The sequence below is a fragment of the Neoarthrinium moseri genome (assembly GCF_022829205.1).
Source record: "Neoarthrinium moseri strain CBS 164.80 chromosome Unknown scaffold56_Wmoseri_CBS_16480, whole genome shotgun sequence".
Lineage (NCBI taxonomy): Eukaryota > Fungi > Ascomycota > Sordariomycetes > Amphisphaeriales > Apiosporaceae > Neoarthrinium > Neoarthrinium moseri.
The window spans coordinates 48,118-71,693 of NW_026055170.1; the positions used below are offsets into that span (position 1 = coordinate 48,118).

At 53.3% G+C, this 23,576-nt stretch overlaps 2 protein-coding genes across 2 annotated transcripts; one reads left to right on the forward strand and one right to left on the reverse strand.

Moving 5' to 3' along the window:
* Nucleotides 1-530: 530 nt before the first annotated feature.
* Nucleotides 531-5,290, forward strand: JN550_010589 (uncharacterized protein; the record flags this gene model as incomplete). The annotated part of the gene is made up of 6 exons (XM_049308860.1): nucleotides 531-746; nucleotides 810-1,341; nucleotides 1,404-1,814; nucleotides 1,871-2,721; nucleotides 2,785-3,662; nucleotides 3,733-5,290. 6 exons carry the CDS (start codon nucleotides 531-533, stop codon nucleotides 5,288-5,290), a joined length of 4,446 nt encoding a protein of 1,481 aa, XP_049167394.1.
* An 878-nt stretch (nucleotides 5,291-6,168) lies between these two features.
* JN550_010590 (uncharacterized protein) lies at nucleotides 6,169-23,324 on the reverse strand (the record flags this gene model as incomplete). Its single annotated transcript, XM_049308861.1, has 7 exons — nucleotides 6,169-11,832; nucleotides 11,889-16,654; nucleotides 16,705-21,726; nucleotides 21,792-22,692; nucleotides 22,749-22,975; nucleotides 23,055-23,112; nucleotides 23,181-23,324. 7 exons carry the CDS (start codon nucleotides 23,322-23,324, stop codon nucleotides 6,169-6,171), a joined length of 16,782 nt encoding a protein of 5,593 aa, XP_049167395.1.
* Nucleotides 23,325-23,576: the final 252 nt, after the last annotated feature.

Below are 23,576 nucleotides of genomic sequence, written 5' to 3' on the forward strand. Positions count from 1 at the left end.
TATCTGATGATCTGAGAAAACAGGTATTGGCTCTTCTCCGTGGCGGCCGAGAGCTCTTGCGCAAAACGTACTTTATGAGTGAAAGGGCTGCACCGGTAGTCCGACTCGCTGATCTGACCTGGTTTGCTTACTTCGGCTTCGGGATCAGCAGTTGAAGCTGAGAGAAGTTAGCTGCTGTGCTAAATATAAGCATGCCACGTTCCCAGCGCGCGCCAGCCCGTCGGCAGGGATCTTAGCCCCCAACTTAGCAACCGCTGGGGGGCGGGCTTAGCTGGCTAAATTGCGCCACTCGACCACCATCTAGGTCATCAAATGCGGGTTACTGAAGCCGTAGTAAGGAAACACTCGCAACACCAACGGGCGCCTCATCATGACAGCGATAAGCTCAGCCCTCTTCGTACCGTCGATCCACCCGTCGCGCCTATCGCCTGCTTCATCTTCTGATTATCAGGCGATATGGCGACCAGACGCGCCCTCGCATCTTTCTCTTCTCTCCGTTCAATTACTTCCAGCGTGCTGTCAGCCCCACCATGTCGACAGTTACGAAATGCGCAATAGACACGCTGAGCGACTTCGGTCCGGCGACAACGTGCGCTGCCGTCAACGACTTCACACTTCTCTTCGAGGAATTGGTCCTCACCATAGTCCCAGCTGCTGTCGCCGGGGCCGTAATACCGTCTTATCTGCGACCACTACTGGGCAGCGATCGGAAAGTCGTGTGGTCGTGGCATCCCATCGCCAAATTGGTAAGTACCCCGATCGGACGGCACTGAAGAAGGCCAGAGAGGCTGATTATCCGTTACATTAAGGCATTATGGGCTTCGATATGCCTGGTCAACGCAGTCCAGTTTGGTGTCACAAGCAGGCCCTCATCGCCACAAACCGTGGCTACAATAGCCACCTGCGTGGCCGTCTTTGCGATTGATATCGGTCTGGGTATATTATCGCACCTTACGCATATGCGCAGCCTCAAGCCCTCGTCTCCGATTCTTGTGTTCCTGTTCTTGACACTAGTGTTTGATGTGGCGCGATGTCGAACACTGTGGTTCCTGGAATCGGGCGAGGACATGGCCAAGGCGATGACTGCGTCTGTCGCTCTCAAAGCGGTTCTCCTGGTGCTTGAGTCAATGGAGAAGAGAGGAATTCTACTGGATCAATATCGAGACTCGCCGCCCCAATGCACGGTCGGAGTGCTCAATCAGTGGCTCTGTTGGTGGATGAACCCGCTTCTTATTTATGGTTACCGGCAGACGCACTCGCTAGAGACCCTCTTCGAGGTTGATCCAGATCTTTACATCCAGGATCACGATGGAACGCGACTATCGGATTTGTGGAACTCAAGTTAGTAACCTCGAAATCATCACTGTGTATGTCATCATCACTAACTCAACTGTCCGCTCTAGGGAAGTCGAAAGAAAGCCCCAATGCCCTTCTGTTGGTTAGCCTGAAGCATAATCTGAGAGCAATCGGGAAGGCCGTGCTCCCGAGGCTTCTCCAGACCGGTTTTAGTTTCGCTCAACCTTTCTTGCTAAAAAGGGTCATCGAATACATCGAGCTACCCGAGACAGCCGACAGCGAGTTCGACGGGACCGGGTTGATTGTATCGTACATGATCGTCTACGTTGGAATAGCATTGGCCACTTCCGTAACTCAGCATTGGGCGAACCACCTGGTAACCCGCATCAGAGCAGGCCTGGTGGACTTGATATACGCCCACACTCTCAAGATTCAATGTCTGGCTGTGGATGAAGCCGACGCGGTCACGCTCATGAGTACCGATGTTGAGAGAATCACGACAGGGCTCCGAACTTTTCGTACGTATATTCCAAATTCATCTCAACGAACAACTAGCTAATAACAATTGTTGCAGAGGAGTTATGGGCCTGTCCCATCGAGATAGCCCTGTCCCTCTGGCTACTGTCAGATCGACTGCATGTCGCAGCAGTGGCACCTGCTGCAGTAATCGTTGCTTTCACAGGGACAGCCATCGCCGTGGCATCCAAGGTTGGCATAGCCCAGAAAGCGTGGATCGATAAGATCCAGCAACGAGTTAGCGCAACTGCCTCTCTCTTGGGCGCAATGACATCCGTGAAGATGACTGGCCTGACGCAGACCCTCACCCGCAAGATTACGAAACTTCGAGACGAAGAGATCAAGACTTCATTCGGCTATAGGCTAGTATTGATCAAGATCGTCACCCTTACATTCTCCTCAACAGCTATGACGCCTGTTGCATCATTTGGAATGTACATTCTCCTACAGCAATATCGGGGCTACGCGGTTCTAGACCCTGCCATCACCCTCACCACCCTCACTCTCCTGCAGCTTCTCCTCGCACCTGTCGCTATCCTGATCGATGCCCTCTCGGGGGTCATGAGTGCTGTTGGATGTTTTGAGCGCATTCGACAGTATCTACTATCAAAACAAAAGGATGACAAGAGGATCGTCCAGAAACCACAGTCCGGGCGTTCGTGGGAGCATGATTCCATAGGTAATCTGATGCGGTCGTCCTCCTCAAGGCGCGCGTCTGGTATGGATCTTTACTCAATCCCATTACGGCGATATCCTCGTCGTGAATCACAAGAAGGCGATCTCGATGGTCCCCGAAACTCGGTCGTCTTTCATCGCGCCTCATTTGGCTGGAAGGATGATGAAAAGCCTGTTCTTAAAGACTTAAATCTCAAGCTGCCTCGCGGCAAGTTGACAATGGTCATTGGCCCGGTAGGCAGCGGAAAATCCACTTTCCTCCAAACACTGTTGGGAGAGACTCGGAACAGCAACCAGGTAGGATACGTACAGGTCTGCTTCGATGACGCGGCATACTGTCAGCAACGGCCGTGGATTTCGAACACTACAATTCGCCAGAACATCCTCGGCGGGTTCGGGTTTGATCCCTTATGGTATTCCACTGTTATTCAGTCGTGCTGCCTGGCTCGAGACCTGGAACTGCTCCCTGAGGGGGATATGACAAAGGTGGGCAGTAATGGAGCCTCTCTGAGCGGTGGCCAGCAGGTTCGAATCGCCCTTGCCCGTGCCATTTACTCAAAGAAGAAAACTATGCTGCTTGACGACGTCTTGAGCGGCTTGGATGCTACGACTATGGACGCTGTTTTCACCTCGCTATTTTCCCGTGGTGGGCTGCTGAAGAAACATGGAGTTACTGTCATCCTTGCCACAAATGCGATCAACAGGCTTCCGAACTCGGACCATATCATCGTACTGGGGCAGAACGGCGCCATCAGTGAACAGGGCTCTTTCAGGGCTTTGTCGTCCCGTCCCGGCTATGTATCCAGCTTGAATCTGGAGAAGAGACTCAACTGGGATTCCCAAGCGAGTACAAGTGACGAGAAGCCGGAGAATGCCACTTTGGCAACACGGGAAGCTCTGGCGAGAGCATTGCCACTTCTACAAGCCCCCAATGGCTCGTCAAGTGGCGACTTGGCAACGTACAAGTACTATATTGAGAGTTTCGGGTGGTTCAGGTGGTGGATATTCATTGGAACTTGCTCGTTCTATGGTTTCGGCGTCTGTTTCCCACACGCATGGGCTCAGATGTGGGCTGATTACAACATCTTGCATCCTGGAGAAAAGGCCGGCTATTACGTTGGAATCTACCTTCTGCTTGCCGCTCTCACTGTGATCTCCCTTGGAGCGGGTGCCGGGTAAGTCTTTACCTCTCGTCGCCCTTTTTGAAATACTGATGGCAAGCTAACCTTTCATGTTTCTGAATAGCTTCCTAGTCATGAGCATTGCGCCTCGCGTCGCCAAAACGATGCACTCGCGTGTCTTGAACGCCGTGATGAACGCGCCTATTGCCTTCTTCTCCCAAGCTGATTCCGGCTCTCTCATCAACCGCTTCAGTCAAGATATGGAGCTCATTGACATGGAACTCCCCGTATCACTGATTCACACTGTGCTCATGATTTTCGTCTTGACTGCACAGACGTTGGTCATCGTATCGACGGCCAAGTACGCTGGTGTCGCCCTGCCGGTCTGCGTCTTGGCCGCGTACATGACGCAGAAATACTACCTTCGAACTTCGCGGGTCCTCCGTCTCCTCGATATCGAGGCCAAGTCTCTTTTGTTTAGTCACTTCCTCGAAACGCTGGCGGGATTGGTGACGATCCGTGCATTTCAGTGGACGGAAGGCTACGCGAAGACCAACGCGGCACTGATTAACGTCGCGCAGCGACCCGCATACTTGCTGCTATGTGTACAACGGTGGCTCGGCCTGGTTCTAGATCTACTGGTCAGTGGTATTGCCGTTGTGCTGGCCGCCATAGCGGTTAAGACTCGAGGACAAGTTGATGCCGGCGTCATGGGGCTTGCTTTGTTGAACGTGGTTGGGTTCAGTGCGACTCTGAAGCAACTCATCACAAACTGGACCCTGCTGGAAACATCAACGGGAGCTCTATGCCGCGTCAAAGACTTCACAAGCAGCGTAGACTCGGAGATGGATGACGATAAAGCCCAGGAGTTCTATCAGCAGGTTGTTGCATGCCCGTGGAAGGTGCTCGCGAGTGAGCCCCGTACAGGTATTGGCTTCAATGATTTGACAGCCTCTTACTCAAAGTATTCGGAACCCATCCTCAAGGGAGTCTCTTTCTGGATTGAGCCTGGCCAGCGAATCGGTATCTGCGGTCGCAGCGGAAGCGGCAAGAGCTCTCTCCTCGCCAGCCTTTTGCGCATGACCTATGTACAGAGTGGTTCCATCGTCATAGACGGGATAGACACGTCAATCCTGGCTCCGGACCAGGTCCGTCTCCGTCTCAATGCGCTTCCACAGCAACCATTCCTACTTCCTGGCACAATTCGGGATAACGTGGACCCCCTTGATGAGCATGATTTTGATTCCATCATGGAGGCACTGGACCTGGTCGGGCTGAGGGATTTGCTGTTGAACGAGTTGCCCGGCGGCCTGGATGCGCAGATGCCGACGAACCTTCTCTCACACGGCCAGACACAGTTACTGTGCCTTGCACGCGCGCTGGTCCGACGACACTCCTCTGACGTGCTCATCCTAGACGAGGCGACTGCGTCCGTAGACGCAGAGACAGAGGCGCTGATGCAGCGCTTGATCGCAGACAAATTCCAGGGCAAGACGATCATAGCAGTGGCGCATCGCCTGGACACTGTGATCGATTACGACCGCATCGCTGTTCTGGATGGCGGAATGTTGGTAGAGTGGGACCATCCATCGAGGTTGCTTCAGCAAGACTCCATCTTCCGGCGACTCTATCGGGACTCTCGAGAGGTTGGGAGTGACGGGCCTACCGGACTGGCATTGTAGTGTTTAGGAGTCAAGAGAGATGAGCGACCTGGAGATTGTATCTCATGTGTTCAGTAGTAGTAGTATATAAACCCTAGACTAGACATTTACCCTTTGTTTCTGTTCATACTGCTTTGCAAAGTGTGTCCACTAGTGAAGCTCATCTGCAATACTGCCATTTTGAGAAAGTCAAGAAAATCTGTACGTTAATAGATCTTGAGCTGCTCGTAGTCGCAGGCTTGCGCAACAATCCCTTGAACCGATTTCGTAGTCAAACTCAAGCCTCGGGGGCATGCGAAATGGTTGGCTGCTCAAGGCAAAGCGATATGTGCTACTGACTGCTGCTGCACGACCAGTAAACTAAGGACTTGGCGCGCGGCAAGGTTTTGGGAGCATTGCCGCGAGCCACTTGCTCTTGCATTAAGGAAAGCAGAATAAGTACTAAGGCTTCGACAGCGCAAGCTCTCTATACTAGTAGTTATGAGATCGCTATGATATCTAACCTGGAGCCAAATACAGGGAGGGTGCGTGCTGAGCGTGGTGGCACTGTCATGTTAAAAGATTGCGCGGCCACTTGAGATTATTGGCAGGTGAGCGCCCCGCTACAATGTGGTCAATATTATAGCATGGGGCACGACAAATACACTGATGCAGACAGAGATGGATGTTTAAAGTAATTCTCCGTATTTTTGAAGTTTCTATGAAATGTCAAATCAACCTGTCAACGCCTGTTTCTATATGCCTGTACGCCAAAAGAACAGATGTAACATCAGCCCCGAACTCCGTCCCGCATGCCTTGGCGCCGATGAACAGTAACCCAGAGCACATCCCCCGAACGCCTGAAATTATGCGCCTCTTATGCCAAACTAAAACAAAGGAAATAGCGAACCATAATAATCTTAGATAGAAAGTGCCACTCTCCTCAGCAGCATCCAAACTCTCAGGCATCCCGTTGCGTCGCTGATAAGCTCTTCAGCGCACTTCTCAAAAGCCCTCTTCAACATATTTGCTTTTGTCTCGGTGACGGCATCGGTCCAGTAGACAAACTGCGCCTTGGCGTGGATGGTGTTTCGGCTGTTTGCCAGACCAGCTCCTCCGGATTTCATGATTTGGACACCCAGGCTGATGTCGTAGTCGTTGGGGTCGCGGTACGCCAGAGGACGGAAGGTGATGCTATCGTCTTCGATGTTGGCTTTCTCAGAGAGAGGTAACCTGTTGGGACCGCCCCAACTGACATGTCTTGCCTTCCGTCCGCTATTAGCAAGACGGGCGTGTTCTGATGGAAGCGGCCTAGGGATGGACTCCGAGACGCAACGACTGCGTGTCATGGGTCCCACTGTCCGACCAGCAGGGTGACGGCTATCAGCGCTTTGTGGAATGTGCCCACCGTCCGCATCAATATACTGCAAACTCATCACAGAGTTGCACAGTCGGCCCAGTTTTCCTTCTTCGCCTTCCATTTTCTCCATCAACTCCTCAACAGCCTGGTCCAGTCCGAACTGATGAGGCAAAGCCTCCAAGAACTCTCCTTGCCTTCTTCGCAGCAACTCGCCAATTCGCATATTAGGCTGAACATCGGCACGGCACATCAGCATGTTGGTCAGGGGCCCAACCATTTCTTCGGATCCGTCGACGCTATCGCGGTTGGCCGTCATGTATCCAAAGAACGGTGTGGCAGCTGTCGCCATCTTCCTTCCCTCCTTGATCCGAGGCGACTGCGACTGCGTCTGTAGCACAAGGCCCCAGACCGCCTGGAAGAAAGTCGCCGGTGTTATGCCATGGTCGCGGCAGAATGATGGAAGTGCGGCCATAAGTGTGGGGTTGAGGTTGATCTCTAGGGATTTCTGGGTTGGAGCTTGTTGAAGTCGGCCGAGTTCGCTGGACTTGGGCAAAGTTGCAGTTGTGCTTCCAGTCACCTCAACGAGAAGCTTCCGCCAGTAATCGGCTGCTTGCTCTGTGCGCTGGTCCTCCAACCAGGTCATGTAGTCACCGAAGGATCCATCTGCGTGTGGCACATTCGCCAGGGCCTTTGAACTGCCTCGGTATGCCGCCTCAAGATCCCGGAACAGGATGCCAGTGGACATACCGTCGTTGAGGGCGTGACTGATCTCAAGCTTGCACATGACGCTGCGGCCATCATTGGTTGAGAACAAGGTGAAGCTGTGATGAGGTTTCTCGAGGGTTTGATACTCGACAGATTTGTGGCTTTTGACGAGGCGAAGAAGCTCAGTCTCGTTGTCGCACTTGATGATGGGTACTTGAGCTTTGTATGATGAAAGGACGACTTGGAAGTGGCTCGCAGGTCGGCCACTAGCAGCTGCAGTGGCTACAAAAATGGTGCGTAGAATGCTGTGCTTATTGACAACATGCTGCCACGCGGCTTGAAGCTTTTCTGGTGAGATCGAGGATTTGGTTGAGCGTGAAAGAAGCCGGTGAGATACGTCGACCTCATAGACATGTTGCCGGCCGTTAGGTTGCTGTCGCTGTTGTTCCTGCGCAGCCAATATGTGTTGCTGCATCGGTGTGCAAGGATACATATCATGCACATTGTTCATGGGGATGGCGGCGTTAGAAAGATTCTCCTCTACCGCAAGGAGCTGCTCAGTATCCAGGTGGCGGAGCATCAGGGGGAAATCACCGATGGTCTGACTTCCACTCATTTCATTGAGAGCCTCTGCGCCACGGGTCAGGATGTCTTGCGTAGTGCTGATCCAGCTACCAATCTTTTCCTGGTGAAGAAGGTTCTTGTTGTGTCCGAAGGCCACTCGAGTCTTGCCGTTGGCAACTCCAACAGAAATATCGATGAGGGAGAACCGGGTCACATCGGCGCCAACCTTTGCAGCAGAGCGCCATATGTCTTGGTCGGCCTCCGTGAAGAGAGCATCCTTGGTCTCTAGTTGTTGGTACTTGCCAACATAGTTGAACAGGATTTCAACCGGGCCAGCATCCTTGCCAAACTGCTCTTGACAATCCTTGTTGAAGAACCTGGAGCTGAAATAAGGCATACCGTTGCGTGGGATTCTACGTCGCGTGTCCTTGGTCTTGCGAACATTCTCGACCAAATCAACCGATGGAGCGGCAATATGGACTGGGCTCATTGTAGTGAACCATCCCACAATGCCGTTCGGGTCGACGCTGTCGTCCCATGACTCACGTCCATGACCTTCCGCAAAGATGGGAGGCATAGTCCGGTCTGTAAAGACGCTTCCGAAAGCTGTCATGATGGCGGCTAGGATGATGTCTACCGGCTCAATCTTGAAAGCCTGGTTGCTAGACCCGAAAAGCTTGGTTGTTACGGCTTCATCCAGGAGAAACTCGGTTTCAATCATTTGGCCAAATGTGTTAGCACTGGTCGCATCCATTCCCCAGTAGTCAAGCTGAGCGGCCGGAACCTCGCTGTATGGCAGGACAGATTTGGTGTTGAGGGTCGATGCGTACTCCTGCTGCAGACGTAGCCATGCCTGGAAAGAAGTTGACGCGCTGGGAGTCATTGAGCCTTTGGTCAGGAGGTCTTGGAGATCGCTGAGAATGATTCGCCACGAGACCAGATCAACGACCAGATGATGAGCACTGAGGAAAATCAACTGCTCTGAGGACTCTTTGCCGACGTCAAACAAGTGTGCGAGGAAGAGTGGCCCGTCTTGAATGCTGCCCATGCCATGGTTTCCACCGCGTGTCAGTAGAATCTGGGAAACTTCAGAGGTATCGTGGGTCTGATCCGCGGTAAAGCTGAAAGACTCGTGGATTGCACGGTCCGTGATGCTCTGCGACCATTGGCCGTCAGATGTTTGGGTGAATTTGGTACGGAGCATGGCATGGCGAGCGACAAGGGCTTCCAGAGCCACTCGCATTTCCTGTGCAGTGAACTTCTTGCTAAGTTTGAACATGAAACTCTGGTTGAAATGGTGAGAGGTGGGAGAAGAAGAGCGGGCAGCTGTATCGAAAAACAGCTGTTGGATTGGCGACAAGGCAAATGAGTTGCTTGCCGGCTCTTCCGGTCGCATCACTATGTGAGGTGTATCTTCGTTTGTTTGAGTAGCTGTGTTGGTAGATTTGCTGACAGATGCGAGGGCGGATAGACTCTGCGACTTGAGAATATCCTGCATAGTCAAGTTGAGGCCCTCAGCACGGGCTTTGGAACGCAGCTGCATTGCTGTAATAGAGTCTCCTCCTTGGCTCAAGAACGACAGGTTGAGCCGGGCACTGCCATCTGGCATATTGAGTACCTGGCTAACCAAAGACAACACAATGGCCTCTTCGGGTGTTGATGCATGCTGCTGGGAGCTCTCCTGGGCACCGAGCATTGTGTTCATGAGAGTCTCGTAAAGCGCCTGATCCATCTCTTGCAGCCACAGCTCCGATTGCTTTGCATCAACCTTGCCGTTGCCGCTCAAAGGAATGGCTTCAACGGCAATGTAAATCGAGGGGACCATGTAGCTGGGTAGGGCGCGGGCCAGCGTCTGCCGGATGTCCTCGAACTCGACGTTCATGCGCTGTCTGGCAGCATCGCCTAGTGGGGTGAGCTGGCTGCTGCTGGACTGCTCGCGCTCCTGTTCCGAAACAGTGGCGTTGAAGCTGAGGATTGCCACGAGCTTGTCTTTCAGAGGCCCAGCCCTAGGAACTCGAGCCAATGCTCGGTAAACACTCGAATGGGCGCGGAGGCGATGCTCGACCTCACCAAGTTCAATCCGTTGGCCTTGGAGTTTGACCTGGTTGTCTTTTCTGCCGACATAACGCATAATTCCATCAGAATCATAGCGCGCCAAATCGCCGGTCTTGTACATGCGTTGGTGAGTGCTGATGCCGTCATAAGCGGCGTACTGAACCCAGTCAGGATCCTGGATGTAGGCTGCCGAAGTCTTGGCCTCGTCTCCAAGGTACTCCCTGGAAACGATTCCGCCTTCAACCACGATTTCACCAACGCATCCGATGGGGGTAAGCTTATTGTGATCACTAGGGTCACAAAGCCACATCTTGCAGCCCATAGCCTGTCCTAGTCGACCTGGAGCGCTCTCCAGGGTAATCGGAGGCGTAGTCGATGCATAAATAGTTGTCTCGGCGGGGCCCCAGCAGAACAGAAGAGAAAGATCGTCGCGGCCAGCCCATGTCTCGACGTTGTCTTTGGTGGGCGCCTCACCACCGAGGACAAGGGTGCGAAGTGTGGGTACCAACTCGGGCGCAATCAGCTGCGCAACTGTTGGTGTGGCGAACATCCAGTTCGCATTGTACTTTGTGATGGCCCCAGCCAGGTCGTCGACGCGCTCCTCTTCAGAGGGCACGCAGATAGTCGCACCGCGTTGTAGAGAAGTGAAGATGTCAGCGCAGCTAACGTCAAACGTGTAAGCAGCAAACTGGAACACCCGAGTACCTGCGTTGATGTTGAAGCCAGCGCCATGAGCGCTAGAGCTGGTGCAGAGATTTCCGTGTTCTACGACAATACCCTTGGATCGTCCAGTGCTCCCCGAGGTGAAGAGGACATACACAGGGTCTCGGGGCGAAACCTGGGGCAGAGAAATTGTTGCTCGCTCTACCTGTTGGGTCAATTGCATGTGTTGGATGCGCTGGTCGTCCACAAGCAAAAGAGGCGTCATCGTATCGCTAGTACGGAAGATGCTCGCCTGCTTCGGTGAAGTAATAACGAACTTGGCGCTCGTCTGCTGCAGCACTTCCATCTTCCGACTCAGGGGGTGAGTGACTCCTAGCTGGGTTACAGCACCGCCAGCCTTGACCACGGCCATGGCTGCGACGATAGCCCACTTGGATTTCTCGAAGCACAACGGGATGATGTCATTCGATTTGACACCCCAGCGCGAGACCAACGTTTTTGCGAGGGTTGTCGAAAGGTTATCAAGCTGCTCATAAGTCAGGTCGCCATCCCAGCCGGTAATGGCCAGCTCACGAGGACGCAACCTGACTTGTTCAGCGAAGATCTTGTGCACGGTAGAGTTGACACAGTCGGTGGCACTGTTGCTGTTCCAGGAACGAATGAGAGCCAGGTCTTCCGGGCTTGTCATGTCCACGCTGTCAAGGCTCTTGGCCTGGTCGGTCTCTGAGCTCAGCGACGAGAGCTGGCGGACCACCTGCTTGAAATGGCCACAGAGCCGCTCCACATGCCAAGCGGAAAGGACATTCTGATCAAATCTAATCTCCAATGAGACGTTGCTGTTGCGCAGAACGCATTCCATAACCACGGCGTAGGAGTCGAAGAACCCTTCCAATAGCTGGGGATGCTCGATTTCGTGGATGAATTCAGCATCAGTCTGGCCCATAGTTTCGGGCACGACAACTTCGAACAAGTTATTGAAGTCCAGAGAAGATCTGACCTCGGGGCCGATTGCCCTGATAGCTTGTAGTCCGGCGTGTTGGAATGGCATCATGGCTGTGTAGTGGGTTTGCATCTGGCTCAAGTATTGTCCGACAGTTAGATGGCCGTCAAGCTTCGCCCGCATAGGGATAGTTGTGATGCATGGACCCATCATGTCTTCAATTCCAGCCACACTGCTGTTTCTGCCGGAGAGAGTCTCCCCAAAGACGATGTCGTCGCTTTCCATGTACCTTGCAGTCTGTTCATTGTATTAGTCTGATTCTCTACCTCATGTAGTATATAGCTGAAACTTACCACGAAAGCCCATGCGGCTCGCAAGATTGTTGTCTTAAGAATACCAGTTGTCGCATCATGCGTCATGTCAAACGAAAATTTGAACTCTGAATCTGGGCGTGGCCGATAGCCGGCGGATGGGAGACGCGGGAAAGTAGCAGGCGATCCGCTGGCACCCAAGCTCTGACGCCAGAACTGAGCTGACACTGCGGAGTCTACGCTATTGAGATGAGCAATGAAACGATTAAATGCTGGAGCTGGTGAGCTTGGTAAAGCAACACCGTTGTAAAGTCCCTGGACAGCCTCGAGCAGCTTGCCTGCTGTAGAGCCATCGTACAAGGCATGGTGGATGGCCCACACGAATCGGCGGGAGCGGGGTGCGATGCCGTATGTAGTGAGTGGCCGCCCGTAGTCAACTCTCCAGCTCTCTTTCTGTTGTGAGAGGTATGTTTTGACGGAGCCACGAATTTCGTGGAAAGTCGGGGTCTCTTTCTTCAAGATTACCTGAAGCCAAGTGCCAAACTCGGGACTGGGTACGATCCTCGTGCGCAGAATGGGGATCGACTCAATGGCCTTGATCCAAGCTTGCTTGAACAACTCCAGGTCAATGTCATCGGGAATGTTGAAAACGCGCTTCGCAACGTATGCTTCAGGCTCGTAGGTAGAGACAGCCATCATACCCGCCTGGAGAGGTGTACAAGGGTAAACATCCTCGATCTCCTCAGTTTGGACATTGCATTCTTGGGCTGCGTGATCAAGGACGTCAGAGTAATCTCCATCATCATCGCTGACGAGCGCGAATGGGGCAATGTCCTCGTTGATCGACTTCGTTGCGACTTGTGTTGTTGAAGTCATGTCGGGAGTAGGTTCTGAATCCAGGCACATTGCCATCTTATTCAAACGCGGGTGAGCGAATATGTCACCAACGGTTAGTGTCTTGCCCAACTCCCGACGAACCGCTGCAACAAGGCTGATGGCGCGAACGGAGTCACCTCCCTTCTGAAGGAAGTGGTCGCTCGGCTTGATAGAATCCGCTGGGATGTCCAATACTCCGGCCCACAGAGCTTGCAGCTGCAACTCCGAGTTGGTGGAAAATCCACACTGCTGGTTTTCGCTGTCTGATTCATCATCCAGGATATGGAACTCCTGCAGCTGGCTCGGGGTTAATTGCGCACCCAACTGCCTCAGAGCCTTACGATCTTTCTTTCCAGTCTGAGTCACAGGCATGCGCTGCAATGCGACGAAGAGAGATGGTACCATGAACGGTGGAAGGCTGTTGCTGAGTCCGCGTCGCAGGTTGATCAAAGCCTGCTGTTCGTCCTTTTCAGTGTTGGTAACGAGGAGGGAGGATGAGGTCGAACATTCTTTTGCGAAACGAACGAAAACAGCCAGAGCAGGCTTTTCTGCATCTCCTCCTTCAAGAATCTTCTCGACAACAACACGATCGTTCGAAAAGCCATGAGATACAACGTGGTGTTCGATCTCACCTAACTCGATTCTCCTGCCGTGGACTTTCACCTGAGAGTCTTTGCGACCCACATAGATCAATGTACCGTCAGATGAGTAACGGACGAGATCACCAGTCTTGTAGAGTCTCATCTGGTCGAAAGACTTGCTGCTTGGTGAAGCTGTCTTCAGGCACTCCACGAAACCAGGGTTCGAGATGTAAGCGTGGGCTGTCAAGCCGTCCTCCTTGTGGTAGCCCCTGGACAGGATGGGACCGTCGATGCAGAGCTCTCCGATGGAGCCAATAGGAACCAGGCGGTCAGAATTGTCCTTGTCAGTCACCCATGTTCGGCATCCCATACCTACACCGATGTTCTGTGGTGAGGTCTCGGGACGAAGCGACCCCATAGTGGTCAAAACACTGCACTCTGCCGGCCCATACGAGTTCATAAGCACGACCCGGTTGCTGAACCGCGCATGCAAGTCCGGTCGGATGGGCTCTCCACCCAGTGACAGATGTTTGAGGCCAGGGATATCGTCAGGCTGTAGTACGGCTGCGGCTGTTGGCACCATAGTGGCCCAGTTGACTTGGTACTTGTTGATAGCCCCTGCGAGATCGTTGAGTCGCTCCTCATCTGACGCAATGCAGACACAGCCTCCTTGCATGAGGGTGACAAATGTGTCGAAGTTTGAGATATCAAACCAGTGAGCCGCGAACTGCAGTGTCCTTGTGGCATTTCCAATGCCCAATTGTGGTGCCTGGTAATGCTGCATGGAACTGAATCCCTGGTGTTCCACTGTCACGCCCTTGGGCTTACCGGTTGATCCTGACGTGAACACGATGAAAGCGGCATTTGTAGGGCGAGCCTCAGATGAAACAGGAGCAGCGGGCTCAGGGAGGGCTGCGAGGAAACCCGAATCGAGGATAAGCGCTGTTGGGGAGGAAAACAGGCTGGCATATTGCGATGAGCTCAAAACTGTGATAGCCTCAAGATCGTCCAGTATGTTCTGCATCGTGGCCGAAGGATATGACGGGTTGAGGTTTGTATAAACGCCACCTGCTTTCAGGACAGACAACATGGCGACAACATGCCACTTGGACTTCTCCAGGCAAATGCCAACCTTGATCTCTGGGCCAACACCGAGCTGCTTGAGGTGAGTTGCAAGCTTGTTAGAAAGGTGCTCGAGTTCTTGGTAAGTGAAGTCGCCGTCCCAGGCGCACACAGCCTGTGCATTGGGGTATTCTGTTGCTCGAGCTGCCACGATATCGTGAATACATGCCTCAATGTTCTCAGGCATCGTTCCATTCCATCGCACAATCTCATTGACATCCTCGTGGCTGGTCTCTCCGTGTATTTGAGAGAGTGGTGCACTCGGCTTGCGGCTGAGCTGTTCAAGTACGAACTCGTATTGGTGGACCATGCGCCGCATCTGCTCCGTGTCGATGATCGAGGCGTCATGCTTAGCCTCGATAGTGACTTTGCCGCCATCTTCCATGTGGCAAAGAACGACCAAGGGGTAGCCACCAAACTTTTCGAGGTTGCGGGGAACGAGCTGCGTGCCCTCGAAAACTTCATCAGTGGAAGAGGACGCAGGTTGCAGCACGAGCAGATTTCCAAGGCTGTCGACCACATTACGAGCTGTGCTGTTAATTTTCCGAATATTCTGCAGGCCAGTCTGCTCAAATGGCATCATGTCGGTGGCCTGAGCCTGCATAGCTTTGAGGAATTGCTGCACAGTACTGTCGTCGGCCAGATCGAGGCCAACTCTCACGGGAACCGTGGTCATTGTGGGGCCGTTCATAGTTGAGATGCCATCCACGGGCACCGTGCGACCGGAGAGGGTTACAGCAAAGACAATATCGTCGCTGTCGGTGTATCTCGCAACAGTGAGTGCCCAAGCCGCACGAAGAACGGTCGACATAGTGATTCCTCCTTGGGTTGGGATGGCAATGCTTCTTCCGCTTCTCACTGTCTCGTGCGAGCTTGGACTATAGCCTGTGGCAACCAGAGGCAGGCTAGTAGGAGCTTCCTTTCCTTCGGGAAACTGCGACTCCCAAAATGCCTCCTTTGATATTTCATTGGACGAGGCGCTTTGGATATGTCGGATGAACGCCTTGTATGGGACTGAAGGCAGTACTTCCCCGCCGCGCAAGACACTTTTGACTTGTTCCAGGGTAATAGCAGCACTCCAGGCATCGTACACAGCGTGATGTGCCGACCATACGAAATAGCAATCCTCTGCAGCTTTTACAAGCGCAAGTCTCAGGAGAGGCGAACCATAGGTGGTAGGAATCTCCAAATCCTTGCTGAGGTAAGAGTCCAAACCGTCTTCAACCTCTATCCACTCCAGACCTTGGTCAAGGACAGCTTGCAAGCTTCCATGGCCAGTGACATGGACAATTCTTGTTCTCAGAATTGGTTCCTGGGCTGCAACAGCCTGCCATGCAGACTTGAAGTTGATAGTATCGAAGTTGGCTGGCAGGCGGAAGACACTCTGGGCCTTATAAGAACCTCCACCCAAGCGTGTAGAAATAGCCATCAAACCTTCCTGCAAGGGTGTGCAGGGGTAAAGGTCTACAATCGTCTGGCTCTCTACGCCACACAGCTCAGCTGCTTCCATTCTTGCAGATTCCAGGGTACTGCTCTCAAGGAGGTTGAATGGCTCCTGGTCGACATCCGCCTCCTCCTGGTTCGCACTGTCTATTGAGACAGCCATCTCTTCCAATTTGGGGAACTTGAAGATGCTAGACACGTTCAAAGCCATGTCGTGCGCACGAGCGGCAGCAACAAGCCGTATGGCGCTAACAGAGTCGCCCCCAAGTCGGAAGAAATCGTCATTGGCGCCAATGGTCTCTAGGGGTCGAGACAGAACACTTGCCCAAAGCAACTGCAGACCCTTCTCGGTTTCCGAGGACGGAGCCTTCTTGACTCCATCCAGTAATGAGTATTGAGAGACTTCATCATCAGTGAGACCTAAGACGGCCTCACGGAGACGCTTTGTGTCGAGCTTTCCATTGGGAGTACGCGGGATACGTGAGACCGGTACATACATGTTAGGAATCATGTATCGAGGCAGGGAGCTCAGAAGACTGCTTTCCAGTTCACTGTGGTTCTGGATCAACTCTTCGCTGGCCGGGATGATTATTGACTCATCCTGAACCGTAGTGGACGAGGTGTAGTGCAAGAATGCAACCAGATGCAAGCCTTTGGAGCTCGTCTGGAGAGGCATGGCATCTAGAACCACGGCTACACTGGAACCGAGATAGGCTCGAATCTTGTGGCTGATCTCCTCGAGTTCGACTCTTCGGCCGTTAATCTTGCATTGGGTGTCCTTGCGGCCTGTTTGAAATTAGTCATAACCTAGAAAATTGAAAAGGTGTAGTACGCACCAACAATACTGAGGCTACCATCCATGTTGTAGCGGCAGATGTCTCCTGACTTATAGAAGCGTCGCTCCACCCCAGGCGTCATGTTCTGTGCCCACTTGGGGTTCCAGATGAAGGACTCGGCAGTCTTCTCAGGATTGCCAAGGTAACATCTCGCAAGTTGGGGGCCCTCCAGCAAAACCTCGCCAGCTGCTCCCAGGGGCACCAATTTGTTGTGGTCGTTCGAGTCCACAATCCAGGCCCGGCCACCATACGACGGGCCAATGTTGCGATGGTGGGAGCCGGTATGAAGCGGGGCACTGACAGACATGGTGATCGTTGTCTCAGCAGGGCCACATCCGATGACCATCTCAACTCCCGCTCCAACCCAGGTCTGCACGGTGCTGCGGCTCACAGGTTCTCCACCTGTGATGATAAACTTCAAGGACGGAACGTCTTCTGGGCGCAGCAGGCTCAGCACGGTATTCGTCATACTAACCCAATTGGCACCCAGGCGGCTCATGGCCCCTGCGATATCTTGCGTTCTCTCCTGCTCAGAAGGCATACAAACGCAGCCACCTCGCTGCAGAGTAACGAAGATGTCATGTGTGGAGATGTCGTAGGTGTAAGCAGCGAATTGGAAGACCCGCGAGTTGCTATCCATCTTCAGACGAGGCCCGAGAAGGTCGCTCATCGTCGACATGGAAGAATGCTCAATTGCGATGGTTTTAGGTCTGCCAGTGGTGCCAGAGGTGAGAATGATACATGCGAGGTTGTTTACCTGCAGTTCTGGACACGCGTCGCCACTCTTGGTTGGTAAGTTGTTGACGAAGTCAGGCTCGATAACAATCAGGTCCCTTATCTGCGGCATGTTGTGGAAAAGAACTGCGTTCTCTGGGCTGACGCAGACAATTGAGGATTCCAGTTCGGCTACTAGTTCCTGGAGACGATTCTGGGGGTTAGTCGGGTCAAGACCAACGAAAGCGCCTCCTGCCTTGGAGATGGCGAGCATTGTTATAGCTGCCCATGCCGACTTGTTGAAGCAGTATGGAACAACCGTTTCAGGAGCAACGCCCAATGTTCGCAGGTGGTGAGCAAGACGAGTCGCGGCATCGTTGAGCTCCTTGTATGTCCAAGACCCATCCCATGAGCAGATTGCCTCCTTGTGTGGTTGGGTGCGTGCATTCTCCTCAATGGATTCAAACATGAGCCTATCGGACACCGGGATAGGTTGCCCATTGCCGTTGAACTCGAGAAACTTGTTCAAGTGATCCTGATGGACAAGCTCTGATTCCTTGACTCGAAGTTCCGGGTGATCGACGATAGTACAAAGCGCCTTGTCGAAAGTGCTAGCGATGCTGCGTGCTTGTGCCGGTGTTAGGTGATCGGTCCAATGTTGCATTGCAGCCGTAAGACCGTTGCTCAAGATACCAATCTCCAGACTCAGGGGGTACTCGGTAGGGTCTTGAGTGGAAATACTGTTGATTTCAATGCTCGTTTCATCTTTTTCATCCTGGACGTTGGACTGAGTGTCCAGTAGGTCATATCTGTTGAAGGACAGAATGGTGTTGAACAGCGGGTCCCGTCCAACGCCGAGGGCATGTTGAATACTAGCCAGACCGCAGTGCTGCCGGGGCATGCTGTTCGCAAAATCCTCGGCAGCCCTCTGGAGGGCGTCAGAGAGGGTGACACCGTCATCAAGATCCAAGCGGCATACGAGCATGGTGAGGAAGGCACCAACGCCATCTTCAATTCCGGGCAATGGCGCATCCCTTCCAGACGAGAGGTAGCCGAAGCAGACATCTGGGGAGTCCGTGAATGTTCTCAGAACCATGCCCCAGGCGACTTGGAATAGATTCACAAGGGTAATATTGGATCGCTCGCAAAACTCCTTGAGAGTCGCCAGCGAGGGGGTAATTTCAATGTCGAAGCTCTGGATCTTGTTCTCCGCCTTAGCGAGCTCTTCGAGCTCCGCCAAATTAGGGATGAGGCACGGTGTCTGGCCCCCGAGATAATTCTTCCAGAACCCAAGGTCTTCTTCTGTGTCCCGACTTTGGATGTACCCAATGTAATCACTGTATGTGAAGCTGAGCTGCTCCGGTAGGGAACCATTGTAAGCTTGAACGAAGTCGCGAACAAGGTTGGCAATGGAGCCACCATCAATGATGGCGTGATTGATCTGCAATTGGCAGATGAGCCTATCGGCGGCCACGCGACATATAGTAAGTCGATGGGGTGGGCGCCGGTCGGTAAGGGCCACGGCTTTCTGTGCCGCAAAGACGTCGTAAACGTTCTCCTCGAGACATTCGGTCACGACCGTGTTGCTCTCGACAGCTTTCAAGACGACCTGATCGAAAAGGCCATCTTCTGACACGCTCTGGATGAACATGGTTCGAAGGGCCGAGTGACGTTGCACCACCTCCGACCAAGCATGCGCATAGCGCTCGGCATCAATGATGGGGTTCAAGCCTACGGCCTTCACTTCCATAACATGACAATACTCATAGAGAGACTGGTTTGCAAGATTTTGGCTCACCAGCAAACCTTGTTGCATAGGAGAGCAGGCGGAGACTTCTTCGATAACGTCAAAGTCTGACACACCAGCCTCAGGAAGTCGGTGCTTCAGGAGCGTGTCGAGGCCGCTGTAGTTGGTCGATAGATGTGGGAAATCTGCCAAAGTGAAGCTTCGTGGAACCGTGGTCATCTGTGCAATAAGACTATGAAGAGTCTGCTTCGTGCCGTCGATCCAGGCCTGAATGCGGTCCTGGAATTGCATCTGCTTGTTGTAGATAAAAGAGTATTGCATCTCACCATCGAGGATCTCAACGGTAATCTCCACCAGAGATAGTCTTTCCAGGTTTCTCCCCACGTCATCCGACTGCGCAAGGAACGATGGCCGTGGTTCCCTCCGCAAGATGGCGTCGGATCGCTCTAGGGTCTGGAACTGGCCAAGGTAATCGAATGAAATCTCGATCAAGTCGTGCTCGCGGAAGAGCTCAGCTGCGCGCTCGTTATGGAAGCGAGATGCGAAGTAAGCGCGGCCATTGTCTGGAATTGAGTGGCGAGCATCCTTGACGTTCTTCAGCATAGCCACCAAATCCTCGTTGGCGGCCACTGCCAGGGGATACATGGTGGTGAACCAGCCCACAGTGCCGGACACGTCCAAAGCCGAATCCCAAGGTTCACGTCCATGTCCTTCGCGAAATATCGCGGGCAACTGGCGGTCAGTGAATACCTGCCCAAACGAGTACAAGAGGCTGGTCAAGAGGAAGTCCAGAGTCTCGGTGCGTAGAGCCTTGTGAGGCAGATCGCCAAGCAGGGCGGCGGTCGACTCTGCATCAAGCCGGAACACCTGTTCCTTCGCTCGGGCAACAGTGTTGGGCTTGTCCTCCATATTCCAGTAAGCAAAGTCTGGCGAAGGGACCTCGAACGGGAGAGACTTCTCAGGGTGTGCGCGTTTGGCTTCGTGCTCCGCTTGGAGGTTTATCCAGTTCTGGAAAGGGAGCGGTGGTGTCCCAGCAAGAGTTCCGGTGGCGAGGAACTCCTCGAGATCGCGCAGAATGATTCTCCAGGATACCCAGTCGATAATGGCATGGTGAGCAACCATGAACAATAGCTGCTCGTCTCCGACCTCCAGTAAGTCGGCGGAAAAGACCGGCCCTGCAAGACCCAGAGTTCGCTGGGAAATGGTAGCAGCGGTGCTTGCCTCGTCAATAGACTCAAGGGAGTGGCATTTGAATCGGTAGGATCCATCAGCCCGCTGTAGCACCTTTTGAGTCCACGTGCCATCCTGGGCCCGCATGAAGCGTGCTCTGAGCATCGAGTGTCGAGTCACTACAGCATCCAACCCAGCTTTCAATACGGCCCGTGGTGTTTGGTTCGCAAGACGCAGGTAGAAGCTCTGGTTGAAGTGGACCTCGGTCATTTCCTCGTAATCCGGGCGTAATCTAGCCGCATACATGCATTGTACGGGCGACAACTGGAAAGGTTGATCAAAGACTTCTTCGGTAATCGAGGCGTTGCTGGACTGTGTCAACTGTACGGCAGTGCGGGCAAGCTCGGAAATATCCTTGCATCGCATGATGTCCTTGACCGTGATTGACAGTCCTACTGCTCTGCACTGTGACATGACCTGCATCGCGGCAATGCTGTCTCCTCCGAGGCCAAGGAACGATTTGTCGCGGGGGACGAGATCAACCGATATATTCAGGATACGGCCAAAAATATCGGTGAGCTTGGCTTCGATTGCAGCCACATCTCGGATCGTGTCATCGTCCTGTGTTCTCTTGCTTGTCTCTACCCCAATGGCGCGACGGTACATGTCCAAATCCATGTCAACGAGCCACCTCTGAACGCTCTTGCGGTCCAGCTTAGCCGATGTCAGGAGTGGCCAGGCTTCGACAGCGATCCAGACGGCAGGTACCATATACTCCGGTACACAGCCCGCAAGATGCGCCTGGACAGCGTTGAGTTGCTCTTTGCTGGTGGGGTTAATTAGCATCTCGATGGGCCTGCTGGTATCTCCTGGCTGAGCTTCCTCCGAGAGGCCGTTCAGGGAGGTAACGGCAACAAGCTTGTCCTTGCAGGGGCCATTTTTTGGCATGTACACAGCGACATGCTTCACGTGAGAGTGCCGACCGATGTTGTGTTCGATTTCGCCCAGTTCAATGCGTAGGCCACGCAGCTTGACCTGCGTGTCCTTGCGGCCGATGAAATGGATCGTCCCATCGGGGTTGAACTTGGCGAGGTCTCCCGTCTTGTAAAACCTGTTGAAATCGGCGGCGGGGCCCGAGCAGCCATTGAGCCATGCGGGATTGTCGATGAATACCTCTGCAGTCTTCTCTGCGTTGTTTAAGTATCCGCGGGCGAGGATAGGTCCAGAGATCAGAAGCTCGCCCACGGCCCCGATTGGGACTAGCTTGTCGTGATCGTCAGCCTGCACGACCCAGCCCAAGCCGCCAAGCGCTCGGCCAATGTCAGCGGGATCGCTGTTGACGTTGAGAACAGCCCCTGCTGCGGCAATGGAACACTCTGATGGGCCATATCCTGAAGTTCAGTCAGCTTTGCGATCCCTGGGACAAGCAAGACTAATGAGTCTTCTTTTTACATACCATTGATCAACTGGACGCGATCAGCCCACGTCTTGATGTCGGCTGCGTGCAGCAATTCTCCTCCCAGAATCAATGTCTTCAGAGTCGGAACCTCGTGTGGCTGGATGAGCTTTACGAGTGAAGGTGTGAGAAAGGCCCAAGTGATGCGGTAGTCGTTGACGATAGATGCAAGGCTCTGTGTCATGGCAGCGCTCGATGGCGTGCAGACACAAGCGCCAGATATCAGAGACGTCAGGATCTCCAACACGCTCACGTCAAAGCTGTACGAGGCCAGCTGCATAACACGGCTCTCTGGCCCAAGATTGGAACCAGCGGCATGCTGCAACGCACCAGAAAGAAAGGCATTATGTGTGATGAGACACCCTTTCGGTGTGCCCGTGGATCCGGAGGTGAAGATCACGTAAAGGAGACTAGTCGGGCTGACTCCAGTGCGCGGCACAGCGCCATACTCACGCTGACGTTTGACCAGGGTCTCGTCGACGATGATTGGACGGACTCCAATGGCCTCCCAGGATGACGCGTTACACGCATCGGTGAGGATGAAGTCAACGCTATCGTTAGTCTTGTTCAGTTGCCGCATAATCTCTTGCCGTCTGCTTGCCGGGTTGGCAGGGTCGATGAATACCATGGCACCGCCAGCTTTGATGACAGCCAACAAGGCATTGATAGCCCAGCGTGACTTATCAAAGCAGAGGGGGACTACAGACTCTGGCCCAACCCCTTGCAAGACGAGGTAGTGTGCAATGCGTGTAGAAGAGCGGTCCAGCTCCTCGTATGTGAAGGACCCGTCCCAGGCGTCAACGGCCAGCGCCGTGGGTCGCGCCATCACCTGTCGGTGAAAGAGCGTGTGGGCGCAGCTGTTGACAGTCTCTGGAGCCTGTACATTATTCCAGGCCCACATCTAACAGCAACGGGTTAGACACAATACAGTAGGGAGATAGATGCATGCAAGCTTACCTGTGCTGTGTCGTGCTCACTGACTAGATTGACCGAGTCAAGGGTGCTATCCGGACTCGACATGACCAAGTCTAGAATGTGAGTAAAAGCAGCGGAAAGTCCCTCGGCAGACTGTTGGTCCACTGCTTGTTGGTCGAAATGCACAGAGGAGTCGAGGTTCTCTGTGGATGTGTTGCACACAAGGCGTACGGGATGTGCGGATCTTGCAGCAGCTTCTGTGCTGTCCGCTGTGTTGTGCAGGAAGACTACCATGGTCCTCGAGAGAGGGGATTGCTGTGAGTGTTGAGGAGTGGGAATGCTACTTACCTGTCTCCTCATGCAACTTTGCATGTTCTGCATGGTTGTTGTGAAGTTCGTCGTCGAACTGAGTGTGGTCTTGCATTGGCTTATGCTTTGAGCATTGCTCTCAATGCTCATGCTTGGAAAGAATACATCGTCTTCTCCTAAGTATGACCACAATGCGATAGCCCAAGCTGCGTTCACCACAGCCTCGAAACTGTAGCCGATTTCGCGGCATTGTCTGTCGACTGTGCTGAAGCGCCTTGTGGAAGACGAAGTGCAAGCTGTGTAGGACATCTTGAGTGGGGCCTAGCTGCTATCTCCGTTGATGTGTGATGTGTGATGTGTGATGTGTCGTGTGGATGAGGATTTAAGTTAGTTGTTCGTGGAAGTATGTGAACAAAGTGTTGCAAGTCGTGTGGGCGTAGGATGAAACGGAGCAGGTCAGTTTGCCTTGAGTGGGAGTGCAGCTCTGGGAGAATCGATGTGGGTTGAGTTTCATGACACTCGATATATGTTGTTTATACATGAGGACTATACTAGTGGCTG